The 21,133-nt window shown below is 43.2% G+C and overlaps 2 protein-coding genes across 2 annotated transcripts in view; one reads left to right on the top strand and one right to left on the bottom strand.

The window, feature by feature from the left end:
* The window catches only part of LOC137351723 (uncharacterized), a 37,098-nt gene extending 31,254 nt beyond the window's left edge, over positions 1-5,844 (top strand). The window contains exon 10 of the mRNA XM_068016460.1: positions 4,943-5,844. Within this exon, the coding sequence (XP_067872561.1) occupies positions 4,943-5,092 (150 nt within the window). The 3' untranslated portion in view covers positions 5,093-5,844. The remainder of the gene's footprint in view (positions 1-4,942) is intronic.
* A 1,313-nt stretch (positions 5,845-7,157) lies between these two features.
* Positions 7,158-21,133, bottom strand: part of med16 (mediator complex subunit 16) — a 54,773-nt gene continuing 40,797 nt past the window's right edge. The window contains exons 10-14 of the mRNA XM_068015840.1: positions 15,499-15,632; positions 11,374-11,566; positions 9,617-9,833; positions 7,909-7,992; positions 7,158-7,468 (exon numbers count right to left, since the gene is read on the bottom strand). Coding sequence (XP_067871941.1) covers positions 7,342-7,468; positions 7,909-7,992; positions 9,617-9,833; positions 11,374-11,566; positions 15,499-15,632 — 755 coding nt within the window. The 3' untranslated portion in view covers positions 7,158-7,341. The remainder of the gene's footprint in view (positions 7,469-7,908; positions 7,993-9,616; positions 9,834-11,373; positions 11,567-15,498; positions 15,633-21,133) is intronic.

The raw sequence follows: 21,133 nt of genomic DNA on the forward strand, positions 1-21,133 counted from the left end.
ACAACAAAGGCCACATGACTTGAACAGACCTTTTCCTTTTTAGATCAACCCCACCCAATGCCTTCTCTGCTGCAGAGAAAGCACTGGCACCAATGGCTACATGGGAGCCTTACCAACTGAAGTTTAACATGCTCCCCATCTGTTTTCTCCAGACATACACTTAACTGTCCCCGGATTCCTTGGCTCAATATAAATAGTACAGGCTGGTTGTTACGAGTTAGTGTTTTTGTGTAAGTTGGAACGGCCAACGCTGGCTGTGAAAATTACAGCCAATCCTGGGGTTAGTCACTATAACTGTGCAAAGTGAGCTTAAAGCAGAGCATGAGAGAAGGCTGTCCACTCCATTGAGTTAGTTCCTTCTACAAAGTATAATCTATTCTCTGATAACTCTCAATTATCTTATTTTCAGAAATGTTCTACAAACTTCTCCCAAAACCGAGGAAGTAAATCAAGCAAGTGCATAGCTGTTTGATGGATGAATTGGCCTCATCTGATGCTATAAAATACTTTTATTCGTACATACCAGTTGCCCTCCTTCATTTGATATTTCTTGGTTCCAGCAGCTGCAGTCATCACAGCACACTAGGAGGCCATTCGGCCCATCGAGTTCATGCCCATTCTCTGTAGAGCTATTCCGTTAGTCCCGTACCCTGTGCAAGTTTATTTCCCTTGAGGGCCTATCCAATATACTTCTGAAATCATTGATCGTCTCCATTTCCACCACCCTCAGAGACAGCGAGTTCCAGGCCATTACCACTCACTGCCTTAAAACAAGTTCTTCCTCACATTCCCGCAAAACCTTAAATCTGTGTCCCTTAGTCCTTGCACCATGTGGTAATGGGACAGCTTTTCTCTACCTTATCTAAACCTATCATAATCTTGTAGACTTCTATAAAATATCCCTTCAATCTCCTTTGCTCCAAGACCACCAACCCCAGCTTCTCCAACCTAATCTTATAGCGAAAATCTCTCATCCCCGGAACCATTCTGGTAAATCGCCTTACACCCCCTCAAGAACCCGCACATCCTTCCTGAAGTGTGGTGACCAGAACTGGATGCAGTCCTCTAGTTGTGGCTTAACCAGAGCTTTAGTAAGGTTCGGCATAACTTACCTGCTCTTAGAGTCATAGAGAGATACAGCACTGAAACAGGCCCTTCGGCCCACCAAGTCTGTGCCGACCAACAACCACCCATTTATACTAATCCTACGTTAATCCTGCATTCCCTACCACATCCCCACCATTCTCCTACCACCTACCTACACTAGGGGCAATTTACAATGGCCAAGTTACCCATCAACCTGCAAGTCTTTGGCTATGGGAGGAAACTGGAGCACCCGGTGGAAACCCACGCGGTCACAGGGAGAACTTGCAACCTCCACACAGGCAGTATACAGAACTGAACCCAGGTCGCTGGAGCAGAGACGCTGCAGTGCTTGTGCTCAATACTTCTATTTATGAAGTCCAAGATCCCATATGCTTTGCTAACCGCTCTCTCTCAAAAGGCTGGATTTTGTTCCCAGCCTGACGTCAGGTGGCAGCAGAGAACTGGAGCGATGGAACCTATGCTGGGATTGCCGGACTCAATCTTCCCGGGGGCAGGATAGGCTGACATTGGCCTTCCCACCCAAAGGCCAATTGAGGGTTTTAAATGGCTTATTGCCAATTAAGGGCCTCTTCTCGCTGCTGCTGGGATCTACTGGTGGGGTGGGGGAGAACAGCTTCCGCCACATGGGAGCATGCCTCAGAAATGAGGCACCCTCCCTGTAAGCTTGGGGATGAGGACTGGGGTGGAGATAATCCTTCGTGGGCAATTTGAGGCCCATGGACTCCGGAGCCATTGGACCCACCCCGCCGACTGAACACCCACCCCACCTCACCAAGGCCTTCCAGACCGGCCGCAGCGACCCCGCCTCATCTAACGGGTCTGAGGCCTCTACAATACCGACAGTGACCACCATTCCTGGTGGCGCTGCAGCCCTGTGATTGGCCAGCACCTCTTGGGGGTGGGGGTGGGGGGGGAAGGATCCCTGTCCCGATTAAGTGTTTAAAGGGACAGGGACCCCACTTCCTTCGTCTTTGATGGCCAAAGACCAGAGGATTGCTCCAAGGGCCTGAAAAAGTGCAGAGGCAGGGTTTCCCCTGACTTTTTGGCTCAGCGCCGATACTCCTGCCTCCTGCACAAAGTCCACCCCAATATGTTCTGCCACCTTCAAAGATCTATGCACATGAACCCCCAGGTTCCTGCACACACTTTAGAGCTGTGCCATTTAGTCTATGTTGCCTCTCCCTATCCCTTCTGCCAAAATGCATCACCTCACATTTTTCAGTATTAAATTCCATCTGCCATTTGTTTACCTATTCTGATAACCTATACATGTACTACTGCAGGCAATTGGTATCATCTTCACTGTTTGCCACGCCACCAAGTTCGGTGTCATCAGCAAATTTTGAAATTTTATTCTATATTCCAATATCCGTCATTTTCTTTTATTCATTCATGGGACATAGGCATCACTGGCCAGGCCAGCAATTATTGCCCATCCCTAATTGCCCTCGAGAAGGTGTTGGTGAGCTGCCTTCTTGAATCGCTGCAGTCCATTTGGAGTAGGTATACCCACAATGCTGTTAGGAAGGGTGTTCCAGGATTTTGACCCAGCGACAGTGAAGGAACAGCAATATAGTTCCAAGTCGGGATGGTGTGTGACTTGGAGGGGAACTTGCAGGTGGTAGTGTTCCCATGTACTTGCTGCCCTTGTCCTTCTAGTTGGTAGAGGTCACGGGTTTGGAAGGTACTAAGGAGCCTTGGTGCATTGCTGCAGTGCATCTTGTAGATGGTACACACTGCTGCCACTGTGCGTCAGTGGTGGAGGGAGTGAATGTTTGTAGATGGGGTGCCAATCAAGCAGGCTGCTTTGGCCTGGATGGTGTCGAGCTTCTTGAATGTTGTTGGAGCTACACCCATCTAGGCAAGTGGACAGTATTCCATCACACTCCTGACTTGTGCCTTGTCGATGGTGGACAGGCTTTGGGGAGTCAGGAGGTGAGTTACTCGCCTCAGGATTCCTAGCCTCTGACCTGCTCTTGTAGCCATGGTATTTATATGGCTACTCCAGTTGAGTTTCTGATCAATGGTAGCCCCTAGGATGTTGATAGTGGGGGATTCAGCAATGGTAATGCCATTGAATGTCAAGGGGAGATGGTTAGATTCTCTCTTGTTGGAGATGGTCATTGCCTGGCACTTGTGTGGTGCAAATGTTACTTGCCACTTATCGGCCTAAGCCTGGATATTGTCCAGGTCTTCCTGCATTTCTACATGGACTGTTCAGTATCTGAGGAGTCACGAATGCTGCGGAACATTGTGCAATCATCAGCGAACATCCCCATTTCTGACCTTATGATTGATGAAGCAGCTGAAGATGGTTAGGCCTAGGACACTACCCTGAGGAACTCCTGCAGTGATGTCCTGGAGCTCAAATGATTGACCTCCAACCACAACCATCTTCCTTTGCGCTAGGTATGACTCCAACCAGCGGAGGGTTTTCCCCCTGATTCCCATTGACCTCAGTTTTGCTAGGCCTCCTTGATGCCATACTCGGTCAAATGCTGCCTTGACGTCAAGGGCAGTCACTCTCACCTCACCTCTTGAGTTCAGCTCTTTTGTCCATGTTTGAACCCAGGCTGTAATGAGATCAGGAGCTGAGTGGCCCTGGCGAAACCCAAAGTAGTAGTGGTCCTCGTACTGACAGTTGGGGAACACCACTCTTTGCCTATGTACCACGACTCGTTTTCTGTCCTTAAGCCGATTTTAAAAAATCCATGCTGACATTAACCCCCTCCCCCCATTCCATGAGCCTCAATTCTGTTACCCCCTCTTTTATGTAATGCTTTGTAAAACACTTTCTTAAATCCATATGGACAAATCATTGCATTCTGATGAAAGGTCACAGACCTGTTTTTCTCCATGGATGCTGCCAGATCTGCTGAGTATTTCCAGCACTTTGTTTTTAATTCATTGCATTCCCTTAAACATCATCCTCTGTTGTTTCATCAAAAAAAAAATCAATTTGTCAAGCATGATCTGCCTTTCACAAAGCTGTGCTGGCTCTCCTTTATTAACTGAAACCTCCCCAAGTGCCTGTTGATTTTTTTTTCTCATTATTGTTTCTGAAAATTCACCCATCACTGATGTTAAACTGACCAGCTGCTGTTAATAGGACTGCCTTTACACCCTTTCTTGAATAAGGGTGTTAGATTTGCCAATCTCCAATCCTCTGGAACCTCCCCTTCCCCCCATATCTCGAAGATTGAAAGATTATGGCAAGCCCTTCCACTATCTCCACCCCCACCTCATTTAGCAACCTGGGGTGTAAGCCATCCATACCAGGCAACTTGTCCACTCTAAGTATAGACAGTTTTTCCAGTACATCATGCCCATCAATTTTCACCCCATCCGTTACCTCCACCTCTAGTGATATTTTGACTGCATCCTTTTCCTTAGTAATTCATCTTTCCCCACACAGCATTTGATTATCTCTATTTGTATTTCCACTGCTATTTCTAACCAGAAAATATTTAACAAAAACAAATAAAAGCTGTGCAATTAATCCAGAAACAGCTGCTGTTGCTAGCAGTTCATTCTTAAAGTTTCTAACCTTAATAAAACAAAATTAGGCTTTTGTCACTGCAGACCTGTAACATCATTCTGCATTCTCGCGGTTCCAATCCTGAAGAACACTCTAGAGGCACCTCACAAAAGAATATTCCCACGTCTTTAATGGATGCAACCATGACAGTCTACTGGTTATTAGGAGGACTGATGGTATCAGTTTAGCAAAATTAGCAATTCAGATTGCAATTTTTTCCCTTTTATGCCATATTCCTTTCTGGCATAACTAGATAAAGAACTGTTTCAATTTATTTTTTTCTCTCTCCTTTGACAGGTGAAGGTTTTTGCACCTCCCAACAGGAACTATCTTTCATGGAAAGGGGCAGCCATTTTGTCTAGTCTTTCCAATTTCCACCAGATGTGTGTATCTCGCCAAGACTTTGAAGAATTTGGAGCCACTGTTTTATGCAGAAAACTCAATTAGCAACATAGGAACACAGATCCTAAAATCCAAAGAAAAAAAATCAATATTACAGTTTAACAGAGCAAAGGCAAAACAACAATGATCAATATTATAAGCAATTTGTCCATTACTAAAAACATTGTTCTTTACTTGATCATCACAGAAACTATGGGGTGACGTCATTGCAACTCTGTGAAGTGGGCATGCACAGCAAGTGTGTAGTGAAGAGATAGGGAATGTATACGACATGTCACTGGCTGAGACTTAACTATCAACTAGGTCTGGACCATGTATATCATTTTAGTCTGTATCTTAAGTACAACTTCATCGGTAAAAACCAACAGATTTTAACTCAAATCCCAATGTGCTAGTGCCTTCTAGCCATCCTAAGTTTTCAATCTCCCAATTAGGTGGAATGTTTATTCTATTCTACCGTTTGGTCTTTTACACCGCTACAGTAAAAACAGGCACAAGCAACTTGTTTACTATCAAAAAATATACTCCAGAGACCCCAAGAGGTGAGCAGCATTCACACAAACCACTGCAGAGCAATACAGTTTCAGTCTTATTGTGCAGTTTGGGCTAAGATTGTCGAGACAATCAGACAGACAGAAATTCAAGTTTACTCATAGCTGTTTTGCAGCGGGTTCTCAGTCTTTGGACTTGTATTCATAGAATCCTCAACACTCAGGTCAGTAAACATGTCTAACCTCAGTTCAAATAACCTGTACAATTCTGAATGTAAATTGAAAACATGCTTTTAAATAACAAATCTTGTGGTTATGTATAACTTTTTGGTGGGAAAGGGGTATTTGTTTTGAAAATAAAACTCTCTCTTTCCTGTATAACTGCACTGAATAATGGAACTTAGTAGTGTGTAGGTATTCTATTGTATACAATAGCCATCTACAACACAGCTTTAAATTTATACTGGCAAATTATTGTCAAACAATATTTTACCCAGGCTTTAACAAATAGTTTGCATGGTGTTTCATGGATGAGAGACTGAGACTGAGCAAGTGGTGCAATTGCCAATTGATTTTCAGAGAAAACTAGGCACATTACTCAACATTCTGTAATGAAAGACTAAGCAAATTCAGACTTGTTGCTCTGAAATCATTTTAAAATGCGAAAATCCTAAAAATTACCTAAATAATTTTTGTACACATCTTTCTAAGGTTTTGTCATGGGTTACAAAAATTGTAGAGCAAATCTGCAAATTAAGTAGCAGATGGCATCTTATAACTAGAGCTTTTTACCCTTTCCTGATAACCACTGATTAGTGTTCAGTGAAAGGCCTCACACAAAAAAAGGCCTCTGATGTCTAACTGGAAACTGATGGCCGTTTTTTTTTAATGAGTGCTCAGGTTGCTGGGAAGAGCAGCTCGACTGTCAGACAGCAAACTAACACAGAACAACAAATCACAGAGCAGCAGCAATAGCAATTAACCCAGATTATCTGAGCCTCCAAATCAGTTGACTGTAGAGACATGTGACTTCTGCAAAATTGAGGAGGGGAAACAGATTAAAACCCTCTTGCTGCTCAAGATAAGTTACAGAAACTATATGGGGCTTTTCTCTAAGCACGTTAATCCAAATAATGAAAAATGTTTCAATCATTCATCCTTAAAATGTCTGAAGGAATTATTAGTCCTTTGAGTCTTGAATGAGTTTCATGAAAAAATGCAGCCCCACCTTCAGAATCTCAAATCTTTCCACGTTCATCTGTTTGGAATCCTTTACTTAGAGTCCCTGGGTTAGAGAAGGAAAATCTGTCCAGGATTCTAGGGTTCCTGCTCCTAATAACAAGGTAATTGCCACCAACCCCTCTCCCAAACACATCCATTCCTACTGAAAGTACCAGTGCAAGTCTTGGGCTTGGCTGTAATGCCACCCACAGGAGAATAACCTGCTAACAGTCATTGTATAGGTCACATATCAATAATGGAGACCTGAGCAAAAAGGTAACTGGCACACATCAAAACCATAACCCAGTGAAACTGTCAATTTCCTTAGGGGAAAAAGTAAGGGGGAGAAAGAGAAAAATGAAACAGTCATTAGAAAACAACCAAAAAAAACTAAGCACTTAATGAAAAAAGTCCATTTATTATAATGGAAATCCTACTAAAATTCTTAGAAAATATTTGACTGAATTACAGGCAATGTACACAGCTGGTCTTTTGAAACCTTGAAGTTGACCTTCAATAATTTCCCAATGGATATCTTCAAATGCATATATCTTCATTACTTTTCCATGTAACAAAAATGATTTAGGATAGACTAATGGTGACTTTGCGCCATAGTCCCCCACACAGACAGTTCTTAATCCACCGCTGCTCCCATTGTTTAACTGCAGTTGACTTATTTGGTGATTTCAGCATGGTGTTGCACCCACATCTATTTAAAAGAAGAAAGTTTCAATTATCACAATCTAACCTTGAGACACCAAACTTCAGGATAAACACATCTCTTGCAGATGGGCAGTGCTTTTGCTATATGGCATTAACTCAGATTTTGTCGATGAGCTAAGAGGAGTCACCAAACTGATGATGTGCGTGGAGATCATTACAAATAGACAAATTCACGGTTAGAGCAATGTGGGAAGATCTAGTTGGCTACTCAACATGTAGTAATTCTACTTCATTACAATGTTAAGAGTGACACATCACAGAAAGGGATACATACAACTGAAGCAGCCATCCTGTACCATTGCAAGTGCATCAAGTACATTGGTACAGACATTAAATGGTGCTCAGCTACACCAGTAGCTTGCAATTGGACAATGATCAAGTCGATATCTTACATAAACTGTTATCTTCCATTTATTTGTTGCTTACCTAGTGCAGGATTTAGTTTCTTCTGTTGGGCACACTCCTAAATTAAGTCGCCTTAAGTTGTCTATTTTCTGATACCCTGGTGATCTAAACATAGTGTGAAGTTGAAAGTATAGTAATTGTATTCACAAGAAATACTTAAGACATTGATGGCATAATACATTCTATCCTATCAGGCCATTATGATTTATGTGAAAGATCAAAGTTTAAACCTGCTATGATGCTTCAGCTTTTTGCTCAGGTTGACCAATGAAAGGGATTCAATATTTATTCTGAACATGACTGCAGATGTATTTATCAGTATAATGTTTACTAAAGGTGGCTGCCCTCCAGCAAGGGACACTGAGCTTCATTGACCTGGATTCCATAGGCCTACTGCTGCAATACGTGGCGGGCAAAAAAAACGGTGGCCCACACACACGTGGCACACATTGCGAAGCCGTGATTCCAAACACCACGGCTCATTAGCATGGTGATGACGTGGAGGGGGCAGGCAAGCTGTCCCCGGCAAAGGCGTCTAGCACCACTGCACAGGCGCCAGCATCATTTTTTAAAGGGCTCAGAGCCCTAAATGACATGACATTTTTAAAGAGCCAGTTATTTTATGAATAAAAACATCTTTCCATGCCCTCTCCACCAGCCCCCCCCCCATGATATTACATATCATTCCTTCCCTTTCCCCCTCCCCCCAGATTACCTACCGTGAATATACGACCTTCCATCGCCACCCCCCCCCCCCCACCCCCCAAAGTTCAGAACCTTTGTCCTTTACTCCTTCCCATCACCTCCTCAACCAATCAGGTAAGTGTGACCCCGCTCCCCACCCTCCTGCACGGAGGACATTACCTCCTCCCCCCTCCCCACAGGTGTCACGCCACGTTACCCCGGAAGGGGATTTGAATGCACAGCAGTGCCAGAGCAAAGATCGGTGCGGCAAATCAGGAGGCGGCAAGACCTTCATTAATTCAGGTAGGTCAATTTATTTAATTATGGAAATCATGGTCCTGTCGCCGAATGGTGGGGGACCGCCATGAGGCCTCCCCGCCTCCGTTGAGATCGGGCCGGGCCCTGCTGGCGTCGGGATCAGGCCTTATCCATAGCGATATTCATTCGCCCCCTACCCCCCTCGCCACAGTTCCCGACGTTGAGAGCTCTATAAAATTCAGCCCATCATGTTTCTAACACTGTGGCAAAGAAACATTCAGTTATTGAACCTTGACTGCAATATCTATCCCGCACCATGCTCAGCATTTTGAAAAAGTATTTGTAGGGAGTGCAATATTCCATGATGGATGTACCATTTCTGAGCAGGCAAAAGGAGATCGTCCTTGTGGGGGGGGGGGAAGAGGGGGAAAGAGTTTCTCTCCCAACCTTTATAACAGCATCAACTGGAATCAAGGAAAATGTTTACAATGCAAAGATCTCATTGACCATTGCTGCTACCTGCGGGTCTTGCTCCCAGGCAGCCCAATGTTTGCCAAGGCAGTCGTTCAATGAACACTCACTAAAGCAGGTAAATAAGAAAATAAGTTTCAGATCAACAGAAAGTCAACATAAAATTAACAATTTGTTTTCAAGGAGACTTCCTCAGCGTTAATTACTAGATTTATACATATTGGAGCTTGCAATGGCAATTCACAATGGCACTGCAGCAAACTCAACATGGTCAGAAGAACCAATAGTGCCTTAACAAGCAAGACAGGACAATTACCTTGCAAAAATATCAAGCTGAGGGGTTGCAAAGTGACTGGGTACAGTGACTGGCTTTCCAAACTGCAGTTTTAGTAGCTGTTTGCTCTGTAACTTGCCAATAATTCCATCATTCACTGGCAGCCAGTCCATGCTGGGAACAAGCAGTTGGCTGGGAAGCAGGCAACATTCATCAATCAGATTGTCATCAGGTTCAGTTATATGGTTATCATCTCTACCTGGAAAAAAGGTTTGATAGGAGATGTGTTAAACTTATCAAAAGGTAACAACTTTGTATGAATTTATTAAGCCTCAAATGGGGGGGTCTTCTGTGCATTCAAAACATTCAATATCAGTTACATTGTGAACTTGCTGCGAGAGAAACAAAACAAAAAAGGAAAACTTTATTATAGAACTCAAGATGAAGAAAACCTCGTGATCAGCTATGCAGACCCCATCAGCTGGGGCTGATGCAAAGCAAACTTTAGTCTTAGTCATATAGTTCATAAATGTTTGGACTTATTTCCCCTCTCTCCTTTGCAAAAGACTGGACATTAACAAGTGATGTGCTCCCATTGAAAAGCCTCTCCCAGAATCTATAATGGTGACAGGGAGGTCTGAGTGACATGCAACCCTGGGTTTCAAAGCTGTAGCCAACTGGTTGGAAGGCAGCATAAGCTACCAGGCAAGAGAAATATCCTTTTTGATTACAGCCATACAAAGCTTGGTAATAAACAAAATTGGCAAGAACTGGGATTACTGATCACCATTTCTTCTCATCCATGTGTCAGATCAGTGAGTGGACGTGCCCTCCACATGTATCCCAATTGAGAATAGTTAAATTTGAACTGGCTGGCTGAGTTCTAGTTTTAAAGTTTTCAAGTATAGTGAAACAATCACAAAGGTCCACAATAGTTAATTTATTAATAGTTAAAGGAATACTTCAGATTTAAGTACATCATAGCTAGCCCATACCAACTTTGTTTCTGCTATCCATTGTGCTGTAAGCCAATGCTCACTAGATGCATTGATCAGACTCTCAGTCACTTCACATAGCACGATTTCATCACATCAGCCTGGGTAGGAGTAAACTAAGGACGTACAATCTACTACTCCAAAGTACCATACCTTTCACAAACTTCAGAACTACTTTTTTTTTTAAGCTGCAGAGTGTATTTCACAAAACAGTCAAAAGGTAAAGCTATTGTAAGACCTCAACCTGAAGCATTTTATTCTTGAATGACCAGATCTCATTTCAGTATTGAGTTACTGCCTCAATTATTTCTATAGAGAGGACTGTAAATTAATATCTGCTTGAGGAAACACAATATACCACAATTAAGTTTGTGGCTTTCCATCAGGTAAGAAATGTGAATTGTAAAAAAAAAGTTCAATTTTACTTATTTGGCTAACTACACTGTAACTGAGCAAACTTCAAAACAAATCTGCGAAAAACACACTACAACTACAGCATGACAAGACATGATGCAACAGTAAGTAGTTAGCCAGTCCTTCATTTAAGCAGCTGATGCTCCTAAACAACTGTTCAATACTTTTCTGGATTAAAGAGATTTCCTTAATTGGGTTCCCCGCTTTATTTGAATATCAATTTTTATCTAACATTAGAAAACAGCTAATTATTCCATCTAATGTTTACAGATGATCATCCTCATCCACAACACAATCTTATACAAATAGTACTTACAAGTTGCTTCTACCCCAGTCAGAAACAAATTGAATAAACCTGACTGAATATGCCGGCATGAGATTTGAACTTACAGCAGAGCCAGAGTTTGGTGAGTAGTCGGAAGAGCAGGGACATGCTATCCTGGGTGTCTGATGTAGCAGTGTATATTGGCAGACAGCCAGGTTTAAGGAGACCCCATATTCGGATCACCACCATTAGTTCTCTGAGCATACCAAGTGAGGTACCATCTCTGAGAAAACTAAATCCTGGGCGAACCGGAGAGCCCTGAAAATAGAGATCAAGACATCAGTAAGACACAAACCTACAGACTGGTGTTAAAAGACAAAGTAGGGACGGAGGACTGTTTGTTCACAATATATTCTTTCCAGTATTTTGTTGCTATTTTTGTGGCGTAAATTTAATGCTGCCTGGTGACCTTTGAGCATTCTCTCCCTCCCTGCTGGACTGCTCTGATGACATTGTATGGGGAAAGAACTACCGCCCCCACCCCCCCCCCCCACCCCCACAACCCACACCCACCCCAGATTCCCACTGACAATTAAAAACAGGGAGCTGTGACTTCTGGCAAGCTCATGAGCTGCTCCAGAGTCACCTGACCTCAGGATACTATCATCTGAGAAATTTGCATTCTCTGCCAGTAGCAGGGTTTCTGACAAGTTGCGTTTGAGTCTTTTGTGCTCTATAATTGAGGTCACTGGAACAGCACAAAAGGGAGACCTGACTCAAAGGCCTCCTGGCAATTACGAAAATTGATCAAAAAATAAAGAATACTAGGTAAGTGTATAATTTTCCTTGTATAAGTGGGAGTGGCTTTAACAAAATATACATTCATTTGAGTAATGATAAGTCTTGAATACTGTTATGAGAGTGCTTTTATTTGTAAAAAAATCTTTTCAGGACTTATAGTTGAATTATGTACATGGATTCATCTGGAATCTTGAAGAGATGCTGAACTTTGTGTTTTTTTTTTAAAAGAAGTCACCAGAAGGTTCCTGGATTTGGCTTGTAAACAAGCCTTACTGGAAGGCAGCTGTTTGTAGATAATCACCCAGCATGAGTTGTGTTAGACTTGGGGAGATGTTTACAAAGAAGTGACAGGTCAAGATTTATAGAGGTCAGGAGGCCTGACTTCTGAAATGTTTTTAGTTTCAGTTTGAACTGTTACAACAGTCAGTTGTTTTTTGACTACCCTGCTCTCTCTTTTTAAAGGAAACCCTGCATACAGTGCGTCAGTTTCCTATTTCCAACTGTATTTGAAGAAACCCTGCATGTTGAATGTGTGGGAGCTGAAACCTCATTGCCACATTTCTACTGTAAGACCAAACTGAAGCCTCTGTAGCTGCATTTCTTGGAAAGCCTACCCAAACTGATCTTCAACATCACCTGTAAAAGAACTGTGCCAGGAAGATCCCAGTGACGGTCGTCTATATGCATTTGGGACACCAAACCAAAACCAAGACCAAGTTTTCTGCCCGGGTGTTTTTGTTTTTTTGGAACAGCACTATAAACAACAATCCTTTTTATTTTTCCGGTTAACTGGCGTGTGAGTGTGAGTGAGAGAGATATGGGCTAGGATATGGGGCTTTGATTTCGATTTGTGTGTTTGTTTTACTTCATTACTGGTTAAGACTTGTTGTATAATAAACTGGTAATTTTGTTGTTTATTAAAGAAACCTGCTTGGTATGTTTTATTCTGGGGAAAATAGAGTACATGATTGACCGTATTGGTAAGTGGGAAGATTTAAATATATGTTGTGACCTATGGAGAAGTGGAACTAGAACAAATAGTGCACTCCTCTGGCCTCGGTCATAAAAATACCATCATACCTGTCTGAATATTATTGAGCACCCTGACAAAGAAAACACCTTACAATGAGGACCCACCACTACAGCAAGAAGTGGAGTAGATAGAAGGTTCAATTATTTGTGCCCAATGAATGGTTAAGTCCACTTTATACCCAGTCAGAAAAAATTATTGCGCCAGATCTCTGCTCATCTAGTGTCCCCCCAAAATAATTTTCAATCAGGTTTTGTACACGTACTAAAAATGGCTACCAGTTTGTGCTAAGTACATTAAAATTAGCCCCCATTTCCCATATAATAAAGTAAAAGAACAAAGGAGGCTATGTTGAACTTGTATATGACACCAGTTCAGCCTCAGATGGAGTACTGGGCCCATTTGTGGGCACAGCACTTTAGGAAAGATGTGAAGGCATTGGAGAGACTGCAGAAAAGATTCATGAGAATAGTTCCAGGGATGAGGAACTTCAGTTATGAAGTTAGATTGGAGAAGTTGGGACTATTCTTTAGGAGAAGAGAAGGCTGAGAGGTGATTTGATAGAGGTATGCAAAATCATGAGGGGTCTGGACAGAGCAGATAGGGAAAATCTGTGCCCACTAGTGAAAGGATCGGAGAACGAGAGGGCAGAGATTTTAAGAAATGTGTCAGAGAAGCAAAAGCGACATGAGGAAAAACTTTTTTACGCAACGAGTGGTTAAGGTCTGGAATGCACTGCCTGAGAGTGCGGTGCAGGCAGGTTCAATCGAGGCATTCAAAAGGGAATTAGACAGTTCTCTGAAAAGGAAGAATGTGCAGAGTTACAGGGAGAAGGCAGGGGGAATAGCACTAGGCGAGTTGCTCATTCCGAGAGCTGGTGTAGACACGTTGGACCGAATGGCCTCCTAACATGCTGTAACAGTTCTGTGAAAAGCAGGACAGGAAAAGACTACTTGGCCCATCAAACCCATCACATTCAGACACGGTCAGCCTCATAGACCATCAGAGTAGTTGAGGTTAGGAGGAGGTTCAGGTGGAGCAGGAATACCAGCATGGATCAGTTGGGCTGAATGGTATGTTTATGTAATGTACATTCTATGCAAGTCTATGTAACCTGCTCTCCTTAGTCATGCAGCCTCCTGGAATGAGGAAAAACTGGCAAATTTCTTTCCGACTCTCTAAGGAAATATAGTTTCTTTACTCAGAGAGTAGTAGGGGCGTGGAACGCCCTGCCTGCAACAGTAGTAGACTCGCCAACTTTAAGGGCATTTAAGTGGTCATTGGATAGACATATGGATGAAAATGGAATAGTGTAGGTCAGATGGTTTCACAGGTCGGCGCAACATCGAGGGCCGAAGGGCCTGTACTGCGCTGTAATGTTCTAATTCTAATTCTAATAGTAAAGCTGCAGGAGACCACTGTAACTTATCAATCTAACTATCCCAACTGTCCTGCTACTTACCCTCCTTCCTTCTCTATTAAAATTACTGTACATTAAGCCATAATATAAGTATACTGAATTGTTATACAAATCTAAACGTTCAAGAAGTATTTGGACACTGGGCAGCATTGCACACATTTAATGCTTTGGACATTAATGGTTTGAGGTAGCCTGACAGTGGACATTTTTGCATACCCCTCACCTGTCATTTGTTATTCTGAGGCACATCCTAAATGGGGGCAGTGGGTTGTGTGTTGTGTATTTTTTTAACACTCAAATATTGAATGAGGTTTTGGGCAAGAATTCAAGAAGCATAGGAGCTAAAGATGTGCTGCAAACAGTTAAAACTGCAGAAGCTGCTCATTTTAACATGATGCAAGTTTTCCTCAATCTTCCAATATTTTATCCAATATTTAATTAACAGATGGGTCAAACCAAATAAAACAGGCAATACATATCCTGTTCAATGGATTTGCTATAATATAAGCAAAGTGTAGGAATGATTTTCTTTTAAAAAGAAAATACAAAATTTGGAATACAGTAAAGGTTGGTGTACAATGAGTAAAAGTAGTGCAACACCCATTAGAGAATGTACTTTAACCTTTATCCAAAGCAGCAAAATAAATCACTGGTTTTGCCCCCATCAAGAATTGTGATTGCAGGAACGGTTTCACCTGGTTAATGTGGATCTTCTGCTCATTGTTGGCAGTGCTGTACTGAGGGAATGTCCATTTAGAACAGAAATCTCTCAAACATGTAGAAAAGAGAGCACATCCTGTGTAATGAACTGATATAGTTCTGCAGAATCATTGGTGATGGGCTGAACAATGTAGCCCAACTTTAAAAGCAGTTGGATAGGTCTAATCTTGAAAGAGGAAGATTTCCTAATAGTTTGGACAAAATCTCTCTTCCTTGCCAAAAGCCTATTTTGACAAAACTATTTTCAAATGTACAGCCCAATATTAGGGCTAGACTCACCTGATTTGGCAGACTAGCCAGCAAGTATAGCACAAAATCGCCAACCCACTGTATGAGCTGCTGAAGTGACTGCAACACCCAAGCATCCAGAACAAACTCTTCAGTTTTCAGATTTATCATAACTTTATCAATATCTGAAAGAAAGCATCAGTTAGACCCTTTAAACAATTAGTCACTTATAGAACATTACTGCTAACAGAATCGTTAAGTATACTTTTAGTGTGTTGCTTTTTTTTATTATTCAATCATGGGGTGTGAGCGTCACTGGCAAGGCCAGCATTTATTGCTCATTCTTAATTGCCCTTAAGATGGTGAGCTGCCTTCTCAAACCACTACAGTGAACGTGATGTAGGTACACCCACAGTGCTGTTTGGTAGGGAGTTCCAGGAGTGTGACCCGGCAAAGAAATAACAGCAATATATTCCCAAGTCAGGATGGTGCGTGACACAGAGGGGAACTTGCAGCTGTTGCTGGTCCTCTCAGTCTGCTGTACTTGTTCTTCTAGGCAGTAGCGGGTTTGGAAGGTGCTGTCCAAGAAGTTTTGGCAAATTGCTGCAGTGAATTTTTTTATTCATTCGGGGGATGTGGGCATTGCTGGCTAGGCCAATAGATGGTACACACTACAGCTGCGGTGCACTGGTGGTGGAGGGAGTGAATGTTTAAGGTGGTGGATGGGGTGCCATTCAGGCAAGCTACTTTGTTCCAGATGGTGTCAAGCTGCTTGAGAGTTGAAGTGATACTCATCTAGGCAAGTGGAGAGTATTCCATGACACTCCTGACTTGTGCCTTCAGTAGATGCTGGAAAGGCTTTGTGGAGTCAGTTGAGTTACACGCCACAGAAATCCTAGTTTCTGATCTACTCTTGTAGCCACAGTATTTATGTGGCTGCTCCAGTTAAGTTTCAAGTCAATGGCGACACCCCCCCGCCACCACCTCCCCACCCTTCCCCCGGATGTTGATGGAGGTGCATTCCGCGATAGTAACGTGGTTAAATGTCAAGGGGGGTGGGGGGAAATAGTTAGATTCTCTCTTGTTGGAAATGGTCATTGCCTGGCAGTTGGTTGGTGTAACTGTCACTTGCCATTTATCAGCCCAAGCTCGAATGTTGTCCAAGTCTTGCTGCAGGTGGCACAGACTGCTTCAATATCTTAGGGGTTGTGTTCAGTTTCACTTGCATCAGCGAACATCCTCTCTTCTGATGAAGGAGCTCAAGATGGTTGGACCTACGGCACTGCCCTGAGGAACTCCTGCAGCAATGTCCTGGGACTGATGATTGGCCTATAACAAACACAACCACCTTTCTTTGTGTTAGATAATATTCCAGCAATTTGAAAGTTTTTCTCAGGTTCCTTGATGCCACACCCAGTCAAATGCTACCTTGATGTCAAGGGCAGTCACTCTCATCTCACCTCTGGAATTCAGCTTTGTCCATTGTTGAACCAAGGCTGCAACGAGGTCTGGAGCTGAGTAGCCCTAGCGGAACCCAAACTGGACACTGGTGAGCAGGTCATTGGTGAGTAAATGCCACTCGATAATACTGTCAACGACACGTTCTTTCACTTTGCTGATGAATGGGAGTAGGCTGATGGGGCGATAATTGGACAGAATGGACTTTTCTTGCTTTTAGTGGACAGGGCATACCTGGGTAATTTTCCACATTGCCAGGTAGATGCCAGTGTTATAGCTGCACTGTAACAGCTTAGCTAGAGGTGCAGCTAGTACTGCAGCACAAGTCATCAGTACCACCGCCGGGATATTGTCAGGGTCCAGAGCCTTTGCTGTATCCAGTGCACTCTACTGCTTCTTGATATCACAGAGTGAATCTAATTGTCTGAATTCTGGCATCTGTGATGCTGGGGACCTCAGGAGGAGGCCAAGATGGACTATCCATTTTGGCAATTCTGGTGAAGATGGTCATAGAGACATTATGACACAGAAGGCCATTCAGCCTATCGAGACCATGCTGGTTGCAAATGCTTCAGCCTTGTCTTTTGCACACGTGCTGGGCTTCGAGATCATTCAGGATGGGGATATTCATGGAGGCTCCATCTCCAGTTAGTTGTTTACTTGTCCACCATCATTCATGACTTGATGTAGCAGGACTGTAGAGCTTTGAACCGAACATGTGATTGTGGGATTGCTTAGTTCTGTCTATAGCATGCTCCTTCTGCTGTTCAGCAAGCATATAGTCCTGTGTTGTAGCTTCACCATGTTGGCACCTCATGTTTCGGTATGTCTGATGCTGCTCCTGGCATGCTCTTCTACACTCCTCATTGAACCAGGGTTGGTCCTCTGGCTTGATGTTAATTTTTTTTTTTTAAGATTAGAGATACAGCACTGAAACAGGCCCTTCGGCCCACCGAGTCTGTGCCGAACATCAACCACCCATTTATACTAATCCTACACTAATCCCATATTCCTACCAAACATCCCCACCTGTCCCTATATTTCCCTACCACCTACCTATACTAGTGACAATTTATAATGGCCAATTTACCTATCAACCTGCAAGTCTTTTGGCTTGTGGGAGGAAACCGGAGCACCCGGAGAAAACCCACGCAGACACAGGGAGAACTTGCAAACTCCACACAGGCAGTACCCGGAATCGAACCCGGGTCCCTGGAGCTATGAGGCTGCGGTGCGCGCCACTGCGCCACTATGTAATGGTACAGTGAGGGATATTCCAGGCCATGAGGTTACAGATTTTGATGGAATACAATTCTGCTGGTGCTGATATCCCACAGTGCCTCATAGATGCCCAGTTTTATGCTGCTAAATCTGTTTTGAATCTATCCCATTTAGCATGATGGTAGTGCCGCACATGATGGAGGGTGTCCTCAGTGTGAAGGCTGAATTTTGTCTCCACAAGGACTGTGCAGTGGTCATTCCTACAAATATTGTCTTGGATGGGTGCATCTGTGACAGGTAATTTGGTGAGGACGAGGTCAAGTAGGTTTTTCCCTCTTATTGGTTCTCATCATCCACTGCAGACCCAGTCTGGCAGATATATCCTTCAGGACTCTGCCAGCTCCGACAGTAGTAGTAGTGCTACCGAGCCACTCTTGGTAATGGACAGTGAAGTCTCCCACTCCAAATACATTCAGTGCCCTTCCTACCCTCAGTGCTTCTTCCAAGTGGTGTTCAACAAGGAAGTACTGAGTCATCAGGTGAAGGAGGGTGGTAGGTGGTTATCAGCAGAAGGTTTCCTTGCCCATGTTTGACCTGATGCTATGTCAATGTTGAGGACTCCCAAGGCTGGCTGGCTGGCTGGCCGGCGCCCCCTCCCCCACCCCCCCCCCGACTGTATACTGCTGTGCCGCCAGTGGGACAGGACACACCCAAGGATCGTGATGGAGGTGTCTGGGACGTTGTCAGAGAGGTATAATTTTGTGAATATGACTATGTCAAGCTATTGCTTGACTCGTCTGTGGAACAGCTCTCCCAATTTTGGCACAACTTCCCAGATATTAGGGAGGAGGAGTTTGAAGGGTTGACTGGGCAGGGTCACCTTTGTCATGTCCGGTGCCTAGGTTGATGCCAGTAGCCCATCTGTTTTTGAGCTTACTAGACTTTCTTGTAGCAGTTTCATACAGCTGAGTGGCTTGCTAGGCCATCTCAGAGGGCAGTTAAGATTCAATCATATTTCTGTGTGTCTGGTGTCACATATAGGTCAGACTGGGTAAGGACAGCAGATTCCATTCCCAAAAGGACATTAATGAACTAGATAGGAACATATGAGTAGGAGTAGGCCGTTCAGCCCATTAAGCCTGCCCTTCCATCAGTATGATCATGGCTGATTATCCACTTCAATGCCTTTTTCCCCCCCACACTATCCCCATATCCCCTTATATCATTTGTATTTAGAAATCTGTCAATCTCTGCTTTAAACATACTCAATGACTGAGCTTCCACAGCCCTCTGGAGTAGAGAACTCCAAAGATTCACAACCTTCTGAGTAAAGAAATTTCTCCTCATCTCTGTCCTAAGTGGCTTCCCCCTTATTTTAAAATTGTGTCCCCTGGTTCTAGCTGCATCTACCCTGTCTATCGCTTTAAGTATTTTGTGGGTTTCAATGAGATCACCTCTCATTCTTCGAAGCTCTGGAGAATACAGGCCCAGTTTCCCCAATCTCTCTTCATAGGACAGTCCCGCCATCCCGGGAACAAGTCTGGTGAATCTTGGTTGCACTCCCTCTGTGGCAAAAATATCCTTCCTAAGGCAAGAGGACCAAAACTGCACACAGTACTCCAAGTGCGGTCTAGCCAAGGTTCTATACAATTGAAGCAAGACTTCACTACTCCTGTACTCAAATCGTCTTGCGATAAAGGCTAACATACCATTAGCCTTCCTAATTACTTGCTGCACCTGCATGTCTTAATCTCTTACCATTTAAGAAATACTATGCTCATCTATTCCTCCTACCAAACCTCACATTTTTCCATATTATATTCCATCTGCCATGTTCTTGCCCACTCACTAAGTCTGTCCAAATCCCCTTGAGGCCACTTTGCATCTTCCTCACAACACACATTCCCACCTAGTTCTCGGTCATCTGTGAACTTGGAAATACTACACTTGGTTCCCACATCCAAATCATTGATACATATTGTGAACAGTTGGGGCCCAAGCACTGATCCCTATGGTACCCCACTAGTCACAGCCTGCCAATGCCAGAATGACCCATTTATTCCTACTCTCTGCTTTCTGCCTGTTACCCAATCCTTAATCTGTTCCAGTGTATTACCTCATATCCCATGTGCTTTAATTTTGCTAACCAATCTCCGGTGGGGGACTTTATCAAAAGCCTTCTGAAAATCCAAGTTTACCACATCCACTGACTCCCTTTTATCAATTCTGTTAGTAACATCCTCAAAAAACTCCAACAGCTTCATCAAACATGATTTCTCATTCATAAACCAATGTTGACTATGCCCAATTAGATCATTATTATCCAAGTGTCCATTTATCACATCCTTTAGAATAGATTCCAACATTTTCCCAACGACTGATGCAAGGCCAACAGGTCTGTAATTCCCTGTTTTCTCTCTCCCTCCCTTCTTAAATAGTGGGGTGACATTTGCGACCTTCCAATCTGCAGAAACTGCTCCAGAATTATAGAATTTTGGAAGATGATCACCAATGCATCCATCATCTCTATAGCTACCTCTTTCAACACTCTGGGATGTAGAATATCAAGTCCTGGGGACTTATCAACCTTCAGCCCCGTTAATTTCTCCAATACTAATTCTTACTAATGCTAATTTCCTTCAATTTCTCATTCCCTCTAATCCCTTGGTTCTCTAATTCTGGAAGATTTCTTGCATCTTCCTCAGTGAAGACAGACACAAAGTAATCATTTAGCTTCTCTGCCATTTCTCTATTCCCCATTATAAATTCTTCTGACTGCCTGTAATGGACCCACATTTGTCTTAGCCAAACATTTCCTTTTTACATACCTGTAGAAGCTTTTACAGTCCATTTTAATATTTTTTTGCGAGCTTACATTTATATTCTATTCTCCCTTTCTTTATCAGTTTCTTCGTCCTCCTTTGCTGTATTCTAAATTCTTCCCAATCCTCAGGTTTACTACTATTTCTGGCAACGTCAGTGGCCTTTTCTTTTAATCTTATACAAT

Source organism: Heterodontus francisci, chromosome 36, assembly GCF_036365525.1.
Source record: "Heterodontus francisci isolate sHetFra1 chromosome 36, sHetFra1.hap1, whole genome shotgun sequence".
Classification (NCBI taxonomy): Eukaryota; Metazoa; Chordata; class Chondrichthyes; order Heterodontiformes; family Heterodontidae; genus Heterodontus; species Heterodontus francisci.